The sequence below is a fragment of the Echinops telfairi genome, unplaced genomic scaffold, assembly GCF_000313985.2.
Source record: "Echinops telfairi isolate 266 unplaced genomic scaffold, ASM31398v2 ScPeMD7_3533;HRSCAF=4204_0, whole genome shotgun sequence".
In the NCBI taxonomy this organism is placed as follows: Eukaryota; Metazoa; Chordata; class Mammalia; order Afrosoricida; family Tenrecidae; genus Echinops; species Echinops telfairi.
Genome location: NW_022107431.1, coordinates 18,762,890 through 18,787,722, shown reverse-complemented (window position 1 = coordinate 18,787,722; position 24,833 = coordinate 18,762,890). Strand labels below are relative to the sequence as shown.

General features: G+C 40.6%; 1 protein-coding gene across 2 annotated transcripts in view; it reads right to left on the bottom strand.

Annotated features, from left to right (window-relative positions):
• Positions 1–23,263, bottom strand: part of LATS1 (large tumor suppressor kinase 1) — a 29,254-nt gene extending 5,991 nt beyond the window's left edge. Inside the window, exons 1-6 of one of the 2 annotated variants that reach the window (XM_004701951.2) lie at positions 22,805–23,263; positions 16,159–16,294; positions 9,222–10,735; positions 6,095–6,677; positions 1,633–1,815; positions 1,336–1,442 (exon numbers count right to left, since the gene is read on the bottom strand). In XM_004701951.2, coding sequence (XP_004702008.1) covers positions 1,336–1,442; positions 1,633–1,815; positions 6,095–6,677; positions 9,222–10,735; positions 16,159–16,294; positions 22,805–23,155 — 2,874 coding nt within the window. In that variant the 5' untranslated portion in view covers positions 23,156–23,263. Of the gene's footprint in view, positions 1–1,335; positions 1,443–1,632; positions 1,816–6,094; positions 6,678–7,581; positions 8,181–9,221; positions 10,736–16,158; positions 16,295–22,804 lie in introns of those variants that run through there. The other variant, XM_045294387.1, reaches the window with a different exon arrangement.
• Between the last annotated feature and the right edge of the window lie 1,570 nt (positions 23,264–24,833).

Here is a 24,833-nt window from a genome sequence, read left to right as displayed (position 1 = left end):
ATGAGCCCCTAATAAAATGTTAAAAAAAAAAAAAGAGTTGCAGTTTTGGAAACCCAGGTGAGTAGCTCTACCCTGTCCTGTGGGATCACTGTGAATTGGAATGACTCCAGGCTAGTGCATTGTTTTTTTGTTGAGGCATCTCTGACCAGGAAGGTGAGCCTTTTATTTACCACCCCCCTCTGCCACACATGCCCTGTGGTTGTGCCTTTTAAATCAGATTTCTGGGCAAGAAGACCAAGAAAGAAAGAAAGAAACGTAGCAGGGATTTGCCCCTCCACTTGGCACCACTTACTGTGTAATCATCTGAGTTTCCGGAACCTACAGGCCCTTAAAGTTAAGTGTTGGGCTCAGAGAAAAGTTGGCGGTTCTAACTCAAAGATGTGACACTCTGCTTTCATCAAGATTTAGTATATGTGCTGCCAAAGCGAGCACATGCTTTCATCAAGATTTACAGCCTTTGAAACCCTTTGGAGCAGTTCTGCTGGGTCCTACAGAGCCCTGAGTCATGAGCAGTGGTTGACAGGCCCGTACTGCCATCCCCTCTGCCATGGAAGCCCTTCCCCACTCCTGAAACATGTGCTGTCGGGGTTGAGGTTCTACTCTGTTGGGCTACCAGGAGCCTAGGTTGAGGATGTCAATGAGGAAAGCGTGGTAAACTCACCACCAGGCTTGGTGGCTCTTCATGTTCTTATGCTCTTCCCCAATCTGTCTGTTATTACTCATTTCTCAGGGTCCTCATTTAGCTGGTTCAAGCACCTGTCAAGATTTTAAGGCTACAATTCAATGGGTCTGCTCTCACTAGTCTATTGTGGTCGAGGCAACCATCACGTTCCCATGTGTGGTTCAGTCCTAAGAGACACCTGCATTTTCACCAGTTGGTAGCCATTATAAAAACAAACAAAACACCTCACCTACCACTGATTCGATTCTGACTCACGGTCAGACCCTGTGGGTTTCCAAAACTGTAAATCTTGATGGAACAGAGAGCCTTTATCTTCCTCCCTCAGAGAGGCTGATGGTTTCCAACTGCTGACCTTGTGGTTAGTAGGCCAACACGTAACCCACTCCACCACCAGGGCACCCCCTGATAGTCACTTTCATTATTATATTTTCACTACCACTGTCCACAATCCACTGCCTCCAAGGCAGATCTTTTTCTTCATATGAATTCTTTCTTTAAGTACTGAGAAGCTATATTGTTCATGGGGATCAAAGGCTGTGAGCACTATCATGGCTCTTGTAACTGGAGTTGAGGTGATTCGCCGGGACTTAGGTAGTGGTTAAGAGGTCCACCTCCTCACAAGGGGCAACTACTGGCCAGAGTCGAAGCCTTACCTTCACTTGTGTTTCTAAAGGTGTCTGTGCCAAGAAAGGAGGTTGTCCCACCAACATTTCAAAAAGAATGACACCAACACTCCACCAGTCACATAACTGTGTATATCCTACAGTCAGACAATAAAATTACAAAGGTAAACATCACTCAGGATTCATAAAATCAAAACCAACAGGAAATCACCAGTTTATTCTGTAAACAATAGTTTTTACTATGAACCTGAAAATAGTGTCCATTCTAGTACAAGTCTAAACTCGTCTAAAAGTATACCGAGATTATGACCCAAATAAGCACTTTACCTGTGCGCAGCAGCACTTCCGGGGCAATATAATTGGGAGTCCCAACCAAAGAATGTGCTAGACACCGCTGGTGCTGACGTGCTGCTCGCCGCTCCAGTGGCTTCAATCTGTCCCCACAGCGACAGTTGGAAGGGTCACCCCACTCATTACTAAAATCCATGCTGTCTTGTCGTGGATGGTCACCTGGATGGCAAAAAGATACAATCGAATTGGCAAGGACAGAGCAATCCTAGTTTCGGCTTATTTTTTAACATCCTAGTCTGGAGTTAGCAAGGTTCTCCTCTGTGACAAGCTAAGGCACAGCATATGCCAAATCCCCAATGGCGTTAATTACTCACTGGAGCCTGCTCCCTGAGATCCCAGTAAGATAACCTCACATTGGAAACACCAGGCTAAGAGTCCGTAATTTATTTACTATTAAATGATGACAATAGGAGTTACAAGCAGGTAAGATTGAGACTTATTCTGGCTGCTCCTCATCAAGATGCAGACAAAGTGCTACACACAGCTGATCAGTATTTCAGTCGTTCAACTAATATATCAGTGAAAACAGACAAGAGGGAATTAGAAAGCCAGTGTTCTCTCAGACAGCTTATGTTCTAGGAGAAAAAACATGAACACTAAATGCATACAGACGCAACAGTGCCTTGTCTCACTGGGAAAATTTAAATGGTGTGATGTCATAAGTATAACCAGACCATTCCATCTAAGTGAGCTGTCGGGTAAGAAGTACAAGCAGGTAACATTTAAGTGAAGGTGTATAAAACCAAGGGGAACCCCAGCACTTGAGAAGCAGGACAAGACATTCCACACAGAAACAGGAGCAACAGGGAGAAGTCTAGCATGGCTGCCAAAAGGGGGGGCAAATGAGTTTTGAATGCAAGACGAAACATTCCGTATTTTACTCCCAACTACTAAACTAAACCCAACCCAACCCAAACTACTGTCATCCATTTGAATCCAACTCATGGTGGCCCATGTGTTACAGAGCAGAACTAACTGTCCCAGATGCCTCTGGACCGTACTCTTGACAGAAGCAGTTCGCCCATCATCCTCTCACAGAGCTGCTGAGTGGATCTGCCCACTAGTCTTTACGTTGGCGTCAACTGCAAACTGCTTGTGCCATCTCCAAGGGCCCCAGGGACAGCTGTGGGAAGCTACTGGAGAGTTTGATGCAAGAGAATGACAGCATGTGAATAATCTTTAAGAACAAAAAATAAATACTCCAGCTGCTGTATGGAGAAGAGATGAAAGAGGAGACAAGAGGGAAAACAGAGACCGGTGGAAGGCTAGTCCAGGTGAGCTAGACGTGGGGCAAAGGAGAGAGATTGCCAGTACACTTTTTGGAGGAAGACAGGACTTGTTGATGAGGAACGAATGTAGACAAAAAGAATCACCGATAACCATGTGGGTGGTGAAGGTACAATTACTCAAGTGGGAAAGACAGGAGGGAGAAGAGACAGGGAGTGAGAAATTAGGAGTTCTTTTCTCAGGAATGTTAAAAGTATCAAAGGTCTATTAAAAATCCATGTGAAAAAACAAAAAGAAACAAAACATCCTATGTGAAGCTCTTCAGTAAGCAGTTGGAGACACTTCTGGAATTTCTGGGATGGATGATCTAGGTCTAGAGGGAGTGACTGGGACCCAATGACATCTAAACCAAAAGAAACCAGCCTGCTGCCATAGACTGAGACTGTAAATCTTTATGGGAACACACAGCTTCATCGTTCTCCTGAGGAGTGGCTGATGGGTTTGAACCACTGTGTGGTTAGTAGCTCTGTGTTTAACCAGCCCCACCGGAGTTCCTTCAATGACACAGAAATAGCATTTAAAGCCACAGGACTGCACGCAGTAACCTAGAAAAGAGGCTTTCAAAACGCATCCCAATGGAATGCACCTGGGTGCCTGATCAGAGCATGGACTTCTCTCCATGAAGAATTTCAAACAGAAGACTAGAGTCAGGCCTAGGAATCGCAGCTTAAAAGAAGAACCCTGAGCGAGCCAGGAAATTTAGGGAGATGAACAGCTTTATGCTGAACTTATCAGAGTAGGTTCCGATGGTTCCATCCTATCCTAATGCCTTCATCTCTTTGTGTTCCCAGAAGCACCTATAATCATCAGAGGATTGTTGGGAGCCCGTATGTAATTAGAACTTAAGCAAAGCACCTAGTACATAGTATCTCTCAGACACCCATATCCTCACCCCGCCCCCCCAAAAAAACAACCCAAACCTACAGCCATTGCGTCCATTTTGGCTCATAGTGAGTGATCCTCTACGACAGAGTATAACTGCTCCATAGGGTTTCCAACAATGGAAATAAATTTTTTTTCTGGCCCCCTTTAAATTATTTTATTGGGGGCTCTTACAGCTCTTATCACAATCCATCCACCCACCCACTGTGTCAAGCACATTTGTACATATGTTGCCATCATCATTTTCAAAACATTTTCTTTCTTCTTGAGCCCATGGAATCAGTCATTTCCCCCCCTCCTCCACTCTCCCTCCCTCATGAACCCTTGTTAATTTATAAGTTTTTTTTTCATGTCTTACACCAACTGCTGTCTCCCTTCACCCACTCTTCTGTTGTCCGTTCCCCTAGGTGGGGGTCATATGTAGATCATTGTCATCGATCCCCCCTTTATCCCCCCACCTTCCCCTTACTTTCTTCATATTTGCACTCTCATTATTGGTCCTGAGGGGCTTATCTGTCCTGGATTTCCTGGGTTTCCAGCTCCCATCTGTACCAGTGTACATGCTCCGGTCTAGCCGGATTTGTAAGGTAGAATTGGGGTTATGAGATTGGGGGAGAGAAGCATTAAAGAACTAGAAGAAAGTTTTATGTTTCACCAGTGGAAATACATTTCTGTGGGCGCAAATACCCTCATCTTTCTCCTGCAGAGTGGCTGGTGGTTTTGAATTGCTGAATTCAAAGTTAGAGACCCAATGCTTAACCTCTGAACCAACAAGGCTTCTTAGTACACTGTAAGAACTCAGCAGATGTTACCACCACTTCAACATCCACTGGATCTTGGTGAAGGCAATGTGGTACAGTGGAACTAACTGGGGCCTTGTAATCAGACACACCTGATTTAAAGCCTGCATCTCATACCTCACGTGGGGTTTCTCGGGCAGTTACTTTAATTAAACCAAACCTCAGTTTCTTCATCCTGCTTCCCCTTGAAAGGATTACATAAAGTCATGTACCTAAAGCATCTAGGCAATAAACATAAATGTTCCGTGGAACGGAGATAAACAGAGATGTGGCAGAGTGGGTTATGTGTTGTGCTGCTCACCACAAAGTCAATAGTTCAAAATCACCTGCTGCTCCACTTGAACAATGAGGCTTTCTACTGCTGTAAAGAGTTATAGTCTTGGAAATCCATCGAGGCAGTTCTACCCTCTCCTACAGGGTCCCTATGAGTCACAATTGACTCAACGATAGTGAGTGAGTTTATTCAACATAGGAGAATACACACAAAATAGTTACATTTATTTGGAAACTGATTGTGGTAGCAATTGTACAATTCTGCTTGATGTGATTAAACTATGTATGCATTAATTCCCCGTTAATAAATTTTTTAAAGTTACATTTAAACCAAAGTTCATATGTAGGTAAAGTGAAATTTTACACACACACACATAGTTTACCACCCAGATAGAGACAAAAGTTCCTATGTAGGTGAAGTGAATTTTATACATACATACATACATACATAGTTTACCACCCAGATAAAGATGTGGCCAAAGTAGAGAGAAAAGCCAGGTGCTGGTTAAACCAAAGTTCAGAGGTAATGGCCATCTCAGTGGAGAAAGGAAGGGGAAAGAATTATTTAGCATGAGTCAGAGCTATAAACATTTTTTATAGTTGATGTGCTTTCAATCATTGATAATCTAGTTCTTAAATTGAATGGTAGTTGTGAAGTTATATTTTTATAATGATCTTTTAAATGTTTTTACTTGTACAGCACTTCAAAATAACAAAGGGTTTACCTGACAAGTGCTAATGATACTTAGAAATAACCAAATCTAACATAATCCTTCAATTTTAGAGGTCTAAGTATTTAGGCATCACTATGTGTTACACTCCCGTCTCTGATAGTATCGAGAAAAGGAGCCCTGGTGATGCAGTGGGTTACAAGTTAGGCTGTGAAACAAAAGGTCAGCAGTTGGAAACCACCAGCTGCTCCGAGGGAGAAAGAAACTTTCTCCTCCAGTGAAGACTGCCAATCTCAGAAACACACAGAGGCAATTCTACTGTGTCCTTTAAGGTTGCTATGAGATGGAAACAACTCAACGGCAGCGAGTGAGTTTTTTTTTTTTTTTTTTTTTTATGATTTAAAGAATGCACCCAAGTCTACCCAGTCAAGATCTGACCCAGAGACAGTGCCAGCTTACATTTCATGGCATTAATAAATCCGCTCGACAGACACAAACTAGAACACAGATTACAATTTTACTCACCACTCTGATAGTACTTAGAATCATGAGTCCATCGGAAGCCGGTGCAGAGGCCAAAGTCAGTCAACTTGATATGACCATCACGATCAATCAAAATATTATCAGGCTTAATATCTCTATGAATGAAGCCCATTTTATGAACACTTTCAACTGCACAGGTAAGTTCTGCTATGTAGAATCGTGCCAGATTTTCTGGAAAGATGCCCAATCTAATTAAGAGACTCATCATATCACCCCCAGGAATGTAGTCCATCACAAAGTATAAATTATCCTTGTCTTGGAATGAGTAATAGAGACGAACCACCCATTCGTTGTCGGCTTCAGCCAGGATATCTCTCTCAGCTTTAACGTGAGCAACTTGGTTCCGAAGCAGGACGTCTTTCTTTCGGAGCGTCTTTGTGGCATACAAAGCCTTAGTGTCCACTTTCCTTGCGAGACAGACTTCACCGAAGGCTCCGATTCCTAGCGTCTTTATCTTTACAAACATAGACTTGTCCATTTTAGCCCTTTTAAGACGGATGTAATTGGACTCTTTTTGGCACAGCATCTTTCTCATTTGATCCTGGGCATCTTGAGATAGTCCAACCTAGGAAAATAAGCTCCAGATTAAGTGAGGAATTTGTCTTTCTATATTGAATATTAAGAGGTAGCTCGAAAAATTCAGGCATAAATTTAAAAGTTAAATGTGTAATTACTTTTAATAAAGTAGGTTAGAAGTCTAGAATATACCGCAGAAAAAATTAATTATCAAAAGTGCAGCTTAAGGGCTAGTTAACGGGCTCTATAAGGTGAGTATACAGACAGACTGTGCTTGCCAGGAGCAAGAGGGGGAGGCCAGTGGTCAGAGTTGCTCTCCTTTCTAATGCACTTAAAAAAAAAAGTTCCCACTGTGTACTACCGAGTACCTGTTAACATGCATCCTCACCCATCTATCCATGCATATTCACCCTAATCACATGACTAGATCACCTTCACTATCTGCTTCTCTTTGTGGAATACCCCAGCCTCAAATCCTCTTCCTTCCATTTTATCCTTTATGAAAACGCTCTTCCACTCTGAATTCATTTATTCTCAAAATTTGATGCTTGTAAGCATCAAATTGAGGCTTTTACCCTAACCACCCAGTCCCCGTTCTTAATACAAGAGAGCTTCAAAATGTTTGTGGAAAATGGAGACCAAAAGATAAGGGAATCTTTCCACAAAGCGTTCGAAGCCCCCTTGTAAACAGACAAGGAGCCCTGCGGGTGTCATCAAGTAAGCGCTGCATGGCTAACATTAGGGTTGGTCGTTAGCAGTCCCTGGGAGAAAGATGAGGCTGTCTAGTCTGGTTAAGATTTAGTCTCAAAACCCTATCTAGGGTGAGTGAGTCAGAGTGGACTCGGTGGCAATGAGTGGTAGTGATGGTGGTGATGTAGACCTCACCTCACTGTCATCAAGTTGATTCTGACTCACAGTGACCCTACAGACAGGGATAAACTTCCCCGGTGGGTTCTGAGACTTTAAATCTTTACAAGAGTAGGCAGTCTCATCTTTCTCCCTCAAAGTGACTGGTGGGTTTGAATCAGTGACCTTATGGTTGGTTCAATTCATAGTCCACTATGCCATAGACAACAGTCATTCACAGGCATAGCTATTAAGAGTCGGAGTCCCAGCCCCTCACTAAAGCAAAGCAAAACTAAGTGTCTTCTACCTTATACAAAAAGGCAGTCTGGTCACAAAAGTGTCTTTTAGAAACCTTTGCAACTTTTGGTTACCAAAGTATCAAAAAGCGGATTAAAAACAACTTTTAAGTAGATACTTGGCTTTAGAATACAGGGATGGTGTAACTAAATAACAGAAACTAATAAAAAAGAGTAGAAACGCAATTCAACTGGAAAAGTCAGATTCTAATTCTAGAAATGCAAGACTAGTCCAAATATAGCAACCTCATGCTTCTGTTAGAATGCGCATAGTTGCATGCAAAATCTTTAAGAAGGGTGGCATGCCGGTCTTAGTACAGAACTGTTTCTCTTAAAATCTTACTTGCCTACACAGTAATGGAGGCTACAGAAGTCAGCAAAGCTTCCAACACCATGAAAGTTTAAATCAGCTATTAGTGAAAGTGAAGAGGAAAAAGGAAAAATAAACTAAGAAATACATACAGACAGACTTTAGTGAGAAATCCTAAGAGCAAAAATACACGTTAATCATACAGATTGTCTTGGTTTTTCTCATCTGACAAAATTCAATTTACAGCAGATATATACAGTAGTACTGTGGACTCAGATTTAGAAAAGTCATTTGTCAAGAATGACTCATAGATATTGACAAGCAAGAGTTTTATAATCAGGAAAACTATCTTTTAAAAATGAAATCAAATAAATGTATTTCCATATAAACAAACAAACAAAGAATGACTCATTTACACGAGGAATTTCTATCAATCAAGAATTTAAGCCTCTTGGATTAGGAGTGATATAGATACAAGATTAGGAGTCAATCTACTCACATGATAAAAACAAAAATGATGATGATGACAATACGCTGATAATAACTCATAACCACCAGATCAATTAGAAACATACACAGATTAATCTAAAACATGTCTTTACTTATTCTGATCTCCTTTTTTGGAATGGTCTGGCATTTTCAGCACATCTTATCTCTGGCACAATACAAAAAGAAATGAGAGGGGGCAATATCAAAAGGGAGACGATTCTGAGAGACTTTCAAACAAGATCTAATTGATGGATCAATCCACAAATCCAAAAACTCACTGGAAACAAAAAGAAATGTCTCTAAGTGCATCAAGAGGTGAGTCCTAGAGCTTTCTAGGCAATTTTCAAATATTGTAAGGTAACGTGGAAAATCTAGGAAGCAGCCCTTGTTCCACATTCCACAGAGAGGCGTTATACACTTCTAAACCGTATACTATAAAATATTTCTTACTTTTTGTAGTTATTAAGACATGCTAAGGAAACCCTGAAAAAGTTAAGATGCCATAACCCAAAAGTACTTTTGCATTCACTCACTTTCAAAAGTGTGTGATATTTCGCTAACATAATTCAAAAAACCCGATCACCACAATTTAAAGTAAGCACCAAGCACATAGATGATCAAGTATAAAAGCAGAACATTTAAAAAGTTTTACCCGCATCATTTCATTCTCTAATTGTTTTTTGCGATGCAGACGCTGCTGGTGAGATTTGAGAACATTTTCCACGTGTTGCTCCATAAAGAACTTAAATGCCTGAGGAGAGTAACTCTGAATCCGCGATTCCCTTCGCTCTTCGTCTTTCTTGCTTTTCCTCACAGTGATAGGTGACGTTGTAATCTGTTTCTTCTCTTTATCCCCACTATCAACATGTTCGTAACTTTTTTCACCCTCATCTTCCTTGGGCCCGCTCGGCTGATCATCTTTGCTGGATTTGTTGATGGAATCGTACGGAGGGACAGAAGGGTTCTGGTGCAGCAGATGTTTCGGATACGGTGGCGGTGGGCCTTGGTAGGTTGGAGCTTCAACCACAGGTGCCATAACCGTCAGAGCTGAAGGGGGGGCCTCAGGGAAAGGACCGGGCGGGGCCGTTTGGATTGGCTGTGGTATCCAAGAGGGGTGCGTCGGGGCGAGCGCCGTCTGTAGCTCTGGTTTTAATACACGCATGCTCTTCACAGGCTGCTGGATGGGAGCGGGGGTGATGGCCGTCACGGTGGTGGCTGACGACTGAGAATTAGCAGTGTGACTGGCTCGATTCCCTAATGGGTTATTAAAAGAATTGGATCTCACTGGTATGTTGGACTGCCACGGAGGGAGTTCGTGGCCGCTGCCCGGGGATGACTGTGCTGGAGCGGACGACGACTGAGGCCACGTTGTTTGCAGTCCGGGCACAGTCACGTTATAAAGTTCCAGGTTATGACTATTTCGGTTTGGCACCAGCATGGACTGAGGAATGTTTCCATTTGTATATGACGAGGGGGCGGCAGTCCCCCCAGGCTGTAACGTCGAAGGGCTTTGTCCATTCGTTGAGGTCAGAGGATACGGCGGGGGTGGCTGCCGGTTCACAGCGCCAGCAGGGACACCAGTGGGGTGAATCATAAAGTCCGTTTGCCCACCACCATTCTGCATTCCTGGCCTCCCTGATGGAAAGTTAAACTTGTTAGAACTCTGCATGATGATCGGCTGTCTGCCAACAGGAACCGAACTCATGCCTCTTTGTCCCGGATTGGGTGGGTTCATTGGGGAAGCGTTAAGAGGTGGTGGGGGATAGCCTTCCTGCCACGCCCCGGGGGGAACGGGAGATATTCGAGAGGTGACGAATTCCATGTTGCCAGAGTAGCGTTTTGCTTGAGTGCTTGGTTCCCAGGAGTGGGGTGGTGGGGTCGTACCTCTCGGAGGGGGAGTATGGCCTCTTGGAGGAGGAGGAGGAGTGACACTCCTCACCTGCGGTGGGGGTGGGGGGTTCACTCGCTGCCCATTGCCCGGGTGAGCTTGAGCAAATGCTGCTATCCCGGATCCCGACAATGGTCTTCCTCCTTCTGCCTGTGAGCTGGGGCTTTCAGAACGGTATGATACACTTTCTCCTAGTGGTGGGCCATGTCTTTGAGGAACTAAGGATTCTTTGGAACCTTTCCAGCTCTGTTTACGGTTAACTGATTGCTGGACCAGCCCTACGGTGATGAGAGAGAAAAAAACACGTTTTTAACCTATTATTTTTGAAAAAAAGTTTAAATTGTGATACTACTAAACAATATTCAATTACCTTTCTAAAATTATTTTAAAAAATCAAATGTCAGTTTACAGTTTCATTTTTATCTTCTAAATGTTTAGTTATTTTTGACTCGGTAATAACAGTCTTGTGCTGCAGAATTCAAGAGACACAAGGGAGTCCCATCTCTATTTCTCAGCCAACCAACCAGCTTCCTTCCATGAAGGTAACAAATACCAGTTGACTATTTTAGATCAGATGGAATTTGTGTCTTAAAAAAAACTAGCAGCTGCGGATAAAAATGTGGATGTGTGTAGACTTGATAGGGGACCCAGCAGTTCCTGGAGAATGGAGGTCATTTTGAACTGGGGAGGTGGCAGTGGGGAAAAGTGAATGAGTTAAAAGAAATAGAAGGGTAAAACTGACCATTTTGGCTTCAAAAAGTTCATGGTAAAATGGAATGAAAAGATAATGAAAAATTTCCAGTTTTCTGGAAGCACTTTCATATGAGGTGTTAATAGAGGAATGACTTTTGGCTTAGGAAAAAACAGGTGCAAATTCATTCATACTGGGATAGAGAAGGTCTTCCCTTTCCAAATAGACAAAAGTAGAGACGAATACATAAAACGCTTGTCACCAGGAGCAAAAACAACCAACAAACTGGAAGGTTAACTTTGTCCTCAGAAAGATTACATCCAATCTCAGTCAGCTGAGGCTAATAATACCGTATCACTCATCCAGTTCTTGTATACGGCCCATAAAATCTTCCATGTTTTGACCCTGGTCCCCTCTCCCACAATGTTTTCTAGACATCCTGCACCACAACTGACAAATGCCACTATCACTCCTCCCTTCTCCAACCTTCCCAGCCATCTCTTGAGAGCTGGTTACCTTCTCTTGATATTATTTTTCTTGCAGCCCTTTAAAATTCAAATTTTCTTTTTTTTTAGATTTTCTTTTAAATATAAATTGGGCTACAAAGTGACATGGTCTCCATTCATACTTCCAGGCCATTTATCCCGTTTGACTTTTTTTTTTTTTAAAGCCTGCTTAGTTCCTTTTTCATTTTTGTCTACATTCTTTTCCTTTAATGATTTATTTCATACATATAACTTGGAAACATGTCTATTCAACTCAGCTCCCTACTCGTCATCTCTATTTGGCTAACTCAATGACCCTAACTCAACCTTGAAACTAAAACCAGATTTGGGCTTCTTTCCCCACTAAATCCTGTTTGCATCTAACAGGGTACTACCTCCATTTTCCTAAGGCCAAATCTGTCACTATTCCCTATATGTAATTTATCCCCAATTTTATCACTTTCATGCCTAATTACTAATTCATTTTCCTCCACTGCCATCTCCCTAGTTAAATTATCCTCAATGCCTCCAAGAACTACCGTAGTGCCTACCAAATATGCCCCTATGTCCCCTCTATTCTCATTCACAGCAGCCATGAAATATGGCTTTGTTTCAGGGTTTTTTTTAAGAACATTTACACAGCAAGTTAGGCTCCCCATGGCAATCTCCACGTGAACTGTTCAGTGGCATTAATGGTATCAAAATTTGTCAACATTCTCTTTGTATTCTGCTTGTTCCTTTTCCAGTATTGTTGGGTCCCAGTCCCCTTCTCATCTTTACTCCTGACCTTCAGGTCTCGTCACTGATGGTTTTTCAGTAGGGTGTTGATCTCACAGGATGTTTCCTTTATAAGTGTTTATGTTCACTTTAGTATTTCATTAGAAGAATCTCAGATAGGCTTAGTTCTGGGTTTAAAGAGTGCCACAGGGGGTCTGCTGTTCTCTCCTTTTTCTAGTTTGTCTGGCCTTTTCTTTAAATAAGAATTTGAGTTCTGCTCCACTATTTTCCTCCTATTCTATCTAGCACCAATTATTGCAGCCCTAGTCAGAAGGGTCAGTGTTGGTAGCTAGGCTCCATGTGTTTCTTCTGCCTAAGTGTAGATAAAGATATGGCCCCAGTAGACCTGTTTGTCATTGTGCTCAGGCTCTGCTCCTGACAAGGTAGACCCATAGGCTTGTGGGCTTTGAAGACCCCAGACACTATTCACTCCATTAGGATACAGATTATGATTTTTGTGAATTACATTATGTCAATTGACTGAGTTGTCCCATGAGGTCATGGTCTTACACCTTCAAACCCAGAAAGACAATGCTAAAAAAAATGTTTGCTGATTCACATTTGTGTTTCCCATGGATATGTATGTGTGTGCATCTACTTTAAAATAGTATTTGTATTTATATGTACCTATAACCCAAACCCAACCACTGCTGTCGAGTCACTTCCGATATAGCAACTCTGTATAGAGTTTCCAAGGTTGTAATTCTTTACATGAGCAGATAGGCTCATCTTTTTCACGCAAACTGGCTGGTGGGTTTGAACCACCTCCCTTGCAGTTAGCAATCCAATGTTTACCCAACAGGGCCACCAGAGCCCCTCACACAAACTCAAAGATATTTCTCTCTGTTCTCATCCATGCACACATCTCTATACCAATGTGCCTATACCCATCCATAAGTGCGCAAAAACTCATTACTCGGGGTGTGCTGTGCATACTATGTCCACAATCGCTGATACTTTCCCCATTGCCAAAAATAACTTGTCTCTCCTATATAAAGGGATCCTTTTCTCACCTCCCCCTCTTCCTCATAACCACCAATGAACACTGGTCGCCCCATATTTTATTTTGCAACCTTTTTTTTTTCAAGCACAAATTCAATCGTAATTATTCTCTTCTTGGAACAATTCACTAACTTCCTGCTGTTCTTGGGGTAAAAATAAAACCAATGAAACAATCCTACATAGCCAGACCCCTGTGTCCACAGCCACAGCTAATACTCTCATTTTAGAACTCCTGCCACTGTCACCTTCCTCCATACCCTTGCCAAAGGAGCTGTACATAGGATGTGCTTCTGCATAATCCCACCACCATTAATCATAGCCTTCTGTAGATGATGCCCATCCCAACTCACTGTACAACACAATGAAACACTGCCTGGTGCTGTGCCATCCTCACGATACTTGCTAGGTTTGAGCCCACTTCTGCAGCCATTGTTATCAATCCAGCTGCTTGGGAGTCTTCTTCTTCCTCACTGACCTACCAAGCACAGTTTCCATTTCCAGGGATTGGTCCCTCCCTATAACATGCCCAAAGTACATGGATCTTGCCACCCTCACTTCTAAGCAGCATCTGGCTGTACTTCCTCCAACACAAATTTGCTTGTTCTTCTGGCAATTTGTGGTATTTTCATTATTTTTCATTAACACCACAATTCAAATGCATCGATTCTTCTCTGGCCTTTTGCTTTCATTATCCAGCTTTCGCATGCATCTGCGGCGTCTGAAAATACCCTGCTTCAGTATTTCAGTATCTGCTGCTTCAGTCGGACAGACCTCACAGTGGCATCTTTGCTCGCTAACCCTTTAAAGAAGTCTTTTGCAGCCCATTTGTCCAACGCAGTGTCATTTCATTTCTTGACTGCTGCTTCCATGTACATTGATTATAGACCCAAGTAAAATGACAATTTCAATTTTTTCCTCTGTTTATGATGTTGCTTAATAATGAGTTTTGAGGATTTTTGCTACCATTAAATTGACATGTAATCCATATTGAAGATTGCAGTCGCTGATCTTCATCAGTGTTTCAAGTCCTCTTGGCTTTTAACAAGTAAGGTTGTGTCATCTGCATATTGTAGGTTAATGAACCTTTCTCCAATCCTGATGCTGTGTTCTTCTTCATATGTTCTAGTTTCTGAAATTATTTGTTCAGCATACAGATTGAGTAACTATGCTGAAATGATACAACCCTGACGCACACCTTTCCTGATTTTAAACCATGCAGCCCTTGTTCTGTCTCTTAACCTAAGTACAGGTTCCAAATGAGCAAGATTAAGTGTTCTAGAATTTCCATTCTATACTTTGTTATGATCCACAGTCCAACCCCTTGTTCTATATTCTTCTGATTCTGGCTTAAATTTCTACATTCTTTTGTGGTATCTTCCAATCTGTTGGTCAGGCAGCTATCTTCAAAATTTCTTGGCAAAGATGAGTGAGCTCCTGCCATGTTACATCTCTATTATCAGTCTTTCAGGAATGTTTTCTCTGATCGCCTTCATTAGGAAACAACTACCTCTATTCTGTGAGTGAGTCCATAGTACCATGTAACCCTCGCCTTCATTCACAGTCATCTAGTCGTACTTCTACATGTATTTTCTCATTAACTGACCAAGAATAGAAGCACCACAAAAGGTAAAAAATGTTATAACCAAAGCCAAAGGGTCTGAAATACTAATTGATCAATAAAAATTTATTGAACGAAAAGGGAGATGACCAAACAAATAACTAATAAATATTTCTTATAAATCAATAAAAGGCAAACACAACCTTAAGAAGCAATATTTTAAAAAGCAATAAGCAATGTTAAATTGTAATTTAAATATAATAAATATCCAGTCTCACCAATAAAACATAAACATAAAATAAGGCATCATTTCCTTAGCCATTAAAAATAGACAAAAATCCTAACCCCCAGGTTTAGACACATATGCACCTACATATTAAAGTGATAAAGATTACAAATTGATCTTACCTTTCTAGCTAGTATTAGGCATCAGAACCCTTAATATTTTTCAAGACCTTTAAAATCTACTTTTACAAAATCACCAGGAATGGAAAAAGATTTCGCCACCAGACTATTTACTGCAGTGTTCTCTATAATGGGAAAAATAAATGGAAACTGGGCCAATGTCCCAAAATGGGAGATCGGTTATGTGATACATCTATTTTAATGTGGCTACTAAAAATATTTTGTGGAATACTTAACAACATGGGAAATTATGCAGGGTACAGGAAGTGACTCAAGCAGGCCTTAGTGTGATCCTGTTTTCTACTGAAAAAACAAAAACAAACAAGAATCAAAACACAGACATACAAATCCATGACACGGGAAACACGGCTGTAAGCAAACACACCAGAACACTCTAGGGACTGATGGTGATGTTTCCTTTTTGCTTATCTACTTTCTGAACAGTCCATGGGGAACATGTTTTATTTTCACAGTACGAAATTCTAGGAAGCAAAGAGTAGCTTCTACGATGATCTTTGTGGGAAACATGAGACATTTAAATTGCACTACAGTAGTGAAGTAATTCTTAATCTAGACTGCTGCTTGACAAAGGATCTATGCCCTGTGAGGGAGGGCCTCATCCTGAACTTCATATTGGTGTTAATGCTATAGTGTTCTTATTCTAAGTTGAGACTTTCACTTGCAGGGGAGCTTTTAACAATTTCTACGGAGAAAGACTTGGTATATATGAATGTTTTAAAGCTATACTATAGAAGATACTAGGAAACATGTTGGATTCATCACCTGGTTTCATCGGTCTGGCAGTTGCCGCAGCCATCTGCTCCCGGCGAGGATCCTGGTAATTAATTTTACTAATGAATTCCATGGCTGCATCTACATTTCTGTTATTAGTTTTCTGAAGAACTTGTATAACCATATCCTGATATGACATTTAAAAAAGAAGAAAAAATATTAACTCTTTTAACTAGTAAGAAAAAACAGCATTGCGAGTCCCACTAGAGCAGCAGTTCTCAACCTTCCTAATGCCGCGACCCTTTAATACAGTTCCTCCTCATGTTGTGGTGACCTCCCCAACCATAAAATTATTTTTGTTGCTACTTCATAACTGTAATTTTGCTACTGTTGTGAATCAGGCAACCCCTGTGAAAGGGTTATTTGACACCAAGGGGTCGTGGACCACAGGTTGAGAGCCACTGCACTAGAGAAATGTTTAATTGTAAAGAATTGGGCCCCAGTTGTTTTATAAATGTCCTTTTCATAACAATGATAGGGGTTGTGAACCACAGGTTGAGAGCCACTGCACTAGAGAAATGTTTAATTGTAAAGAATTGGGCCCCAGTTGTTCTATAAATGTCCTTTTTATAACAATGATAGGGGTTGTGAACCACAGGTTGAGAGCCACTGCACTAGAGAAATGTTTAATTGTAAAGAATTGGGCCCCAGTTGTTCTAGAAATGTCTTTTTTATAACAATGATGAAAATCCACACCATCTCAAATTACCAAAGTAAAACAAATCCTCCAAAAGTTTTTTTGTTTTTTTTTTTCAAAAGTTTTTAAATATTCTCATTTCATGTACCTTATTATGGTTTCCTTCTAGGAATATCTTCTTGATATAATTATGGCCAAATAATCATGACTATTACTCATTCTTAATTTCATTTTTATTCAGGTTATTCGTTTTCTGAAGGTATCAATCAGAACACTAAAACCTTATTATTTTGCATAGTTAAAGCACTTTTGCAACCACATATACCGGTAAAGAACTCTTAATTCATGTTCCTCCTCTCTTATAGCTTACATTTTCAGAGAAAACTGTATCCTACAGCAACATACACATAGGGCAAAGAACTGAAGAAAACCACTTAATCAATGTATGAGCAGGTTTTAAACGTTCATGGAAAAATTCCATTATCTTATAACTGCATTTTCCCCACAAACTTTTTGAAGTCCTGCTGTATAAATTTTGTGATGAAGAGTTCAGGAGGCTGGGGAAAGAAATAATGAAAAAAGCAGAGGATCTGGACTCTGTCAGATCTGGGTTTGAATTCTAGCTCCATTTAAAACCTTACAACCTTTCGTATACATAACACATTTCAAAAGAGCAACCATCGAAGAAGCAACTATTGGTCTCTCCCTATCTAGAGAAAAGAAGACATAAGGAAACAACTGGTTCAATGGATTATCGAACCACATAAACACCAGTCTCCATAACCCTGAGACCAGAAGAACTAGATGGTACCCAACTACCACTACCAACTGCTCTGAAAAGAGTCACATTAGAAGGTTCTGGATAGCATGAGAGAATAATGCAGAACCAAGCTCATTATAAAAGAGACTAGGCTTACTGGTCAGATAGAGACTAGTGGGCCCTCAGAGACTAGGCCTTTTAGCCATCCCTCAGATGGAGAACTATCCCCCAGCACCATGTTAAAATAATCAACCATTTAAGATCAAAAGGACAGCCTTTACACAAGGATAAAGAAAGTTCAGAAGGATAGGAAAGGAGGAGGACTAGCAACAGGAAACACAGGAAGGAAGTGCGACAAGTAAGGGTGCATTGATGGGATTGCGAAGGATGAGTTGGAACAAAACACATATGGGTTGTTCACCTGGCTGTAAACCTTCATTTAATTCCCAATAAAATAAAAAGTTAAGAAAATGAGCAAGAGCACAGAGTGAACAGATGAGACACTGTACTTTATAAAGTGACGTAGTGCTGTGTAAATGATGAAGATGAGTGTGAGACCAACCAGAGCAAGGCTGTGGCCGATTTGCTTTTGACCCAAGATTCATTCTCCCTTTCTTGGAAAAAGTTATGTGGTTGGAAGCAGTTTTCTTTACAGTTACAGTGATCATATAGTGAATCTATGTCAAATGAGACAGAAAGAGTTTCTGAAATACCTAATCAAGGTACTTCTTCTTAGTTTTTCTTTCCTCAACAATACAGGATTGACACCTGTGCTACCTACAGTATCTTACCACCAAGAAGGAAAATTCAAGAGACTGAGAGTCCTAGGCACCAACATAGTTAAGAAATCAACCCAAAGTTAGCTATATAAATCGATTCCTTATCTTGTTTAAAGCATTGCTATTTAGATTTTTGTTAAAACAACCAAATTAAATGTTTAGTTGATACAAAAACTATAGTATGGTCCCAGATACTAACAGTCAAACTTTGCAAACTTGAAATAGTTAAAAAAAAAAAAGAAAAAGAAATCAATAGATCTTACTTCACGTACAAATTTTTTTTTTCACGTACAAATTTTAAAACGCAAACCACTCAAGTAAAAATTCACTACGTATGGATTGTGATAAGAGTTGTATGAGCCCCCAATAAAATGATTTAATTCACTAGAAACACTGGTGGCACCTCTGGGTAAGTGTTTAGATTACTAACGGCAAATTCAGTGGTTCAAATCTATCGGCTTTTCCTCTGGAGAAAGTTGAGGCTGTCTGCTCCTATAAAGTTTTACACCTAACAAATCCTATGTAGGGCCACTATGAGTCTGAAGTGACTATGGCAGCAGGGATTTTGGGGGGTTAGGCAGTACTTAATTTTACAAGTGACTCAGTCAGGTGAACTGTAACTGTTTCTATGCTATGGTCATATGGCAAGGCCACCTCAGTTGGTAAGGTAGTTGGGACTTACTGCTTTTAATATTATGGTAACAATATTCTTAATGGAGCCCTGGTGGTGTAATGGGTTACACATTGGGCTGCTAACCACAAGGTCAGTAGTTAAGAATCCACCAGCCACTCAGCAGAAGACAGATGAGGCTTTCTGTTCTCAAAAGATTTAGTCTCAAGAAAAATTAAAAATTAAGTCTCTGAAACCCACAGGGGCGCTCTACTCTGTCCACAGGTTGCTGTGGGTCAGAACTGACTTGATGGCAGTGAGTGCTTCTGTGGGTATATGGAATTTGAATCAATGATTTTGATGATTTTTACATTGGTCTTTATTTTTTAATATTCACAATTCTTATATTTTAAAATAATTGTTACCTCTTTAACAATGCCATCCTAGTCTTCACTAAGTGGAGGTGTTGGTGCTTATATGTAAAAGTCTTATGTAAAAGAAACATTACGTCCACATTACTATACATTTGTTTAGCATGTTTGTAAGTAAAGGTGGCACATGGGGTTAAGCATTAGGCAGATAATCAACAGATTTGACAGTTCAAACCCATCAAAGTGCTTTTCAGGAGAAAAATTAGGCTGTCTGCTCCCATAATGATTTAGAGTCCATAGAGAAACCCTATGGAGTAGTTCTACTTATTCTATAGGGCCGTGAAAGCAATGGGTAGAAGCAAAAATACACTCCAGTGACTGAAATGTGTGCCTGAAGAATGCATCATTTTATTTAACATTAATTTCTATAGGCTATTAATTTTGAACTTGGTGAGCTTTGAATTTTACCATTAAAAAATTAAAAAAAAGTAACTGGCTTGTATTTGGTATGATTTAAGGAACAGAACAGGGGTTATGAAATGATAAAAAGAATGAAGTGAAACTGGCTAAGAATTCTGAAATACTAAGTTAGTCCCTTAAACATATCAGCAATCTACAAAGGAGGTAGTAGAAATGGACCACCATATTATGTATGTCATCATGAAGGTAAATAATACCAGAACCAAACACTAAGTCCATTGCCATCTAGTTGAATCCAATTCATAGAAACTCAAAAGAAAGTTTTCGAAACTATAAATCTTTACAGGAGCTGACAGCTTCACCTTCCTCCTGATGAGTAGTGGGTGGATTTGAACCTTTGATCTTGAGGTTAGCAATCCAATGTTTACTCAACAGCACCACCAAGACTCCTCATAAATAAGACCATACCTGAGACAGTTTATTAATTGTGCAAATAAAGGCTTATAATGCCTAAAAGCTTGTAGTAAAGCAAGCTTAAGGATTTTAAGAATGTTATAAAGTGACAGTCTTGAAATGTCATTAAAATAAATCTGAGACATCTTTGTAAGGAAAGTAATTACTATTATTATTGCCAAGAGATGAAGGATAGGGTATTGAAGAATGCCTTAGATTTCTTTAAAATATTTACATCGTAAGTAATTTTTAACTTGTTGAAGGAGAGTGACCAAATCTGCTATCAATCCCTATCCTGCTGGATGGGCTCACAGTTTTGGGTACTGACACATGACCCCTGAGGACCTTTATGCCATGTGATTTTGTGTCCTTGAGAATATGCACGGTAAAACATGCAGAAATTCAACCCTTGCTACACATGCAATGAAGTGAAATTGAGTTGTGTAACCATTCTCTCCAATGTTCTATAAGTTGTACTTCCACCATTAATGAGCTCATTGTCCCCTAAAGTTCCTATCAAATCTTTCAATTTGCTGCTGTCAGTTTGAACCCATATAGTTTTTTTTCCTTCTTTCTTGTCATAGAAATAGCTCTTAAAAGAGCTCCCCCCTCTCCCTCCCAGTTAAGCTATTGTTTGATTTTTTAAAAGACTTCAGGGATATTTTTGGTTTCTGTTTTAAAGATAATCTCAGGGCAACTTTTTTTATGGGTTCACCCATCTACCTTGATTGGAGAAAGTCTGGAGTCTATAAGAATTTAAAATTCCTTTCTGTACTTTCCTCTTCAGAAACTTTGGTCAAAATGTTCAGTAATGCTAGTTAAGCACCGTCCAGTTCCGACTCGTGACAAAGAAGGCAGAGCTATTCATAAAGGCAATTAGCCACACATTCCACATTCTTCCATTCCTGACTCTCCTTCCTTTGTTGCCCCAAGCAAATGGAGATCAACTGCCAGGCCTGGATGGCCTCTTGTAAGCTTTTTAACACCCCAGGAAACTTGAGACAGAACAGAAGCATCAGACTGATTAGACTAATTTACTGGCATGTCCCCCGAAACCATGACCTAAACCTCCAAGGCAAGAAACTACTGGATACCATTTTGCAAGAACAATGGCTTATTCAAGGAAAATACCTTTCCTCAACAATATAAATGGCAACTAAATACATCTCACCAAGTGGAATATACAGAAATCAAATCAACCACACCTGTGAAAAATGCAACAAAGAAGCTAGTATCACTGGTCAGAACAAAACGAGAGGTCCAGTGAAGAACAGAACATCAATTGCTCCTACATGAATTCAAGTTGAAGCTGAAGAAGTTTAAAACAAGTCCACAAGAGGCAAAACACCACTTTGAGTATATCCCACCTGAATTCAGAAACCATAATGCAAATATTTGAATAACCAACAACCACAGGAATTGTGGGATGGTACAAACAAAGAAAAAAGTCATTGAAAAGATAGGAAAAAGAGAAAGGCAAAATTGCATGTCAGAAGAGACTCTGAAACTTGCCTAGAGTAGCTAAAGCAAAGAAGAAATAATGACGAAAAAGGGCAGCCAGAGAAGACAAGTATAGTATTATAATGATATGTATATCATAGGAGTTGGAGTTAGAAATCAAGAGGAAAACACCCTTGGTTAAAAGAACTGAAGAAAATATTCAAGCCTTAAGTTGCAATTTGAAGGATTCCTTAAAAAAAACAAAAAACACAGAGTGACGGGAAAGCGGCGAAAGAGGAGGCAGGAACACACAGTCACTATAACAAAAGGAACGGCTCCTGTTCCAATCTTTCCAGAGGTGGCAGACACAGGGGAAGTAGTTGCATTCCTAACGCAGGTCAGATGCCCCCTAGGGTTTCCTAGGTTGTAATCTTTATGGGAACAGATGACCCAGTCTTTCTTCCCATGGAGCTGCAGGTAGGTTTGAACCACTAACCACCTGGTTAGCAGAGGAGTCAACCACTGCACCTACAGGGCTCCTGACAGGTACAATAGAGGAAACAAAAGACACAGTAATTATTTATTTTAATATCTAACAAAATTATATACACAACGTACTCTGCTAATAGAATTCAGAAATGTGTATATACTATATCACATTAATTACCGGATGAAGTTAAGCATGTTTCTCTTTCATGGAGGTAGTTACATTTTCTAAAGGAAACGCTAAGCATGAGGCCACCTAAAAGTGAGAACTGCTACTTAGTCTTTATATAAAAGTTTTTGTTGTTGTTTTTTAACATTTTATTAGGGGCTCATACAACTGTTATCGCAATCCATGCACACATCAATTGTGTAAAGCGCATTTGTACATCATTCTCAAAACATTTTCTCCCCACTTAAACCCCCGACATTAGGTCCTCATTTTTCCCCTCCCTCCCCACTCCCCCTCCCTTATGAGCCCTTGATAGTTTATAAATTGGTATTTTGTCATATCTTGCCCTGTCCGACGTCTCCCTTCACCCACTTTTCGGTTGTCTGTCCCCCAGGGAGGAGGTCACACACAGTTCCTTGTAATCAGTTCCCTCTTTCCTACCCATTCTCCCTTTACCCTCCCTGTTTCGCCACTCACACCACTGGTCCTGTAGGGCTCTATATAAAAGTTACCTCATCAAATCCAGTAGTGTGCAAATCTTGGAACGTCTGGGAATTAACTTCTGAAGTACTCCGGGAGGAAGAACTTGTCTCGTTTGCAAATGGGAGCAGCGAGTTTCGGATCTCCTGCAAGGCTTTGTGATGGGTCCCAAATTTAGGTGGATTTCTGACTTGCCGAGGATCTTCCGCTGCCATTTTACTCATGTTATGCTCAGCCTTAGCAGCATCAGATGGTTTGGATAAATTCCTCAGAGATTCCCGAATTTCTTGCAACATTTGCCGGCTGTTGCCAATATAGCTGCTGGCAGGAAAGGTCTTAGGCCTTATTTGTCTATATCCTTCTGGTTTTTCACTCCTCTTCATGAAAACATCTATGTATAAAACCCACACAAAAGGTTTCTTTAAGAGCTACTTGGTGATTCTGAGCTACCTTTTGCACAAAAGTGTAACAGATCTTTCAGGGAAGTTACCAGGAATGCTAAAAATCCTTCTGGTGGAATGAAACCTAGAAAAGAAAACAAACAAACACAATGAGCGCTGTGTTACTGATCAAGCAGTATAAGGGCATTTAAAAAACACTGATTTAAGAACTGGGTTGCAGTTCTGTTTCCACTAAGGATTACTATACAGTCAGGAGCTCTCTGAGCCGATTTCCTAATCTAGGAAATTTGTTCACTTTATTTATCTCAAATAATAATGAGAAAAAGTTTCAAGAAGTACTTTAGTGAACATAAACTGTATGTACAAATCCAAGAGGTTACTACGTAAACACCCTTAACAGGCAACTTCTATTCAACAGCACCTAGAGTGGTGAAGTCTTTGAAATTGCTATCAAATGACTGTATAAAACGATGCAAATATAAGGTGTTTGTGGCCCACCAAGAGGACTTGGAGAACTTGCTTATAATATAAATACCATACCTGGCACCCAGAAGGGATGGGACCATGTAAATAAGGTACATGGAATTCTCTCATGGGGATTGGTCAGTTTGCTCTCAGAAGCAGATGGCTAATCCTTTGGACCCCAAATCTGGCTGCAGTGAAATTCTTTGATCACAGGGATAGAGCCATGACTCCAGGAAGGCACAGAGAAGCAGGAGCAGCAGACTAAGAACATGAGATGGGGAAAAAGGGTGGGGGTGGGGAGGCATCCTGGCCCAACAAATGAGAAAACTGGGGAGGAGTCTTGCTTGTGAAATGAGTATCTCCTGGGCATTTGGGGAGCAAGGTTTGCTCACTCATGAAACTACACTTTAGAACTTTTCGGCCAAAGCTTACTTCAGAGCGGTGTGTTCTAAAATGGCCATAGTGATGATTGTACAACTCTTTTTAATAGGACTAAACTACTGAATTATGTATGTGAATGATATACCTATAAAACTGGTAAAAATGAGTGGGGTGCCCTCCACTCTCCATTTATTAGAGAACTAAAAGAGCTTTGTAACATTACCCCAACATGGCAGAGGCCACGGGGCCTTGTGGCTGCAAGGTGTACTTGTAGGCACAGCAGTCTTGACCTAAGAACTGTATCCAGAGCACTTCACATGGTATCCAATAAACCGTCTAATCATGAGTAGAACCTGTTGAGTTGGGTGTGGCTTATTATAAATCACCCAGTGCAGCGGAGAAGTAGAGAGTGGCCTAGGAGGGATGGATGGTTGGTGAAAAAGAATGAGCCTTGAGCTGATGCTAAGTTTGAGTCTCCTTTTGCCCTATGAAGTCCACGGTCAAACATTGCCACCACACCACTGTTATACCTAGACAAGTCAATTTTTGATTTTACACATTAAATTCAATTAAGGTTTCCTTAAAAGATAGGGCATTGTTTCTTAAATAATTTTAAGTCATTAATCCAGGAGATCCCCTTAAGCTTCAAAATCAGATACTTTGATTCATTTCCCAAACTGGGGACCAGGACTATAGACATAGCAAGCTTCTTAATAAGAAGATGATGATCGCCCACCAGGCCTTGAGGACGATGACCCCAAATAAAGCAGCCAGTCCACAGAGAGGACCACATGGCCAGCCCCACTATGAGACG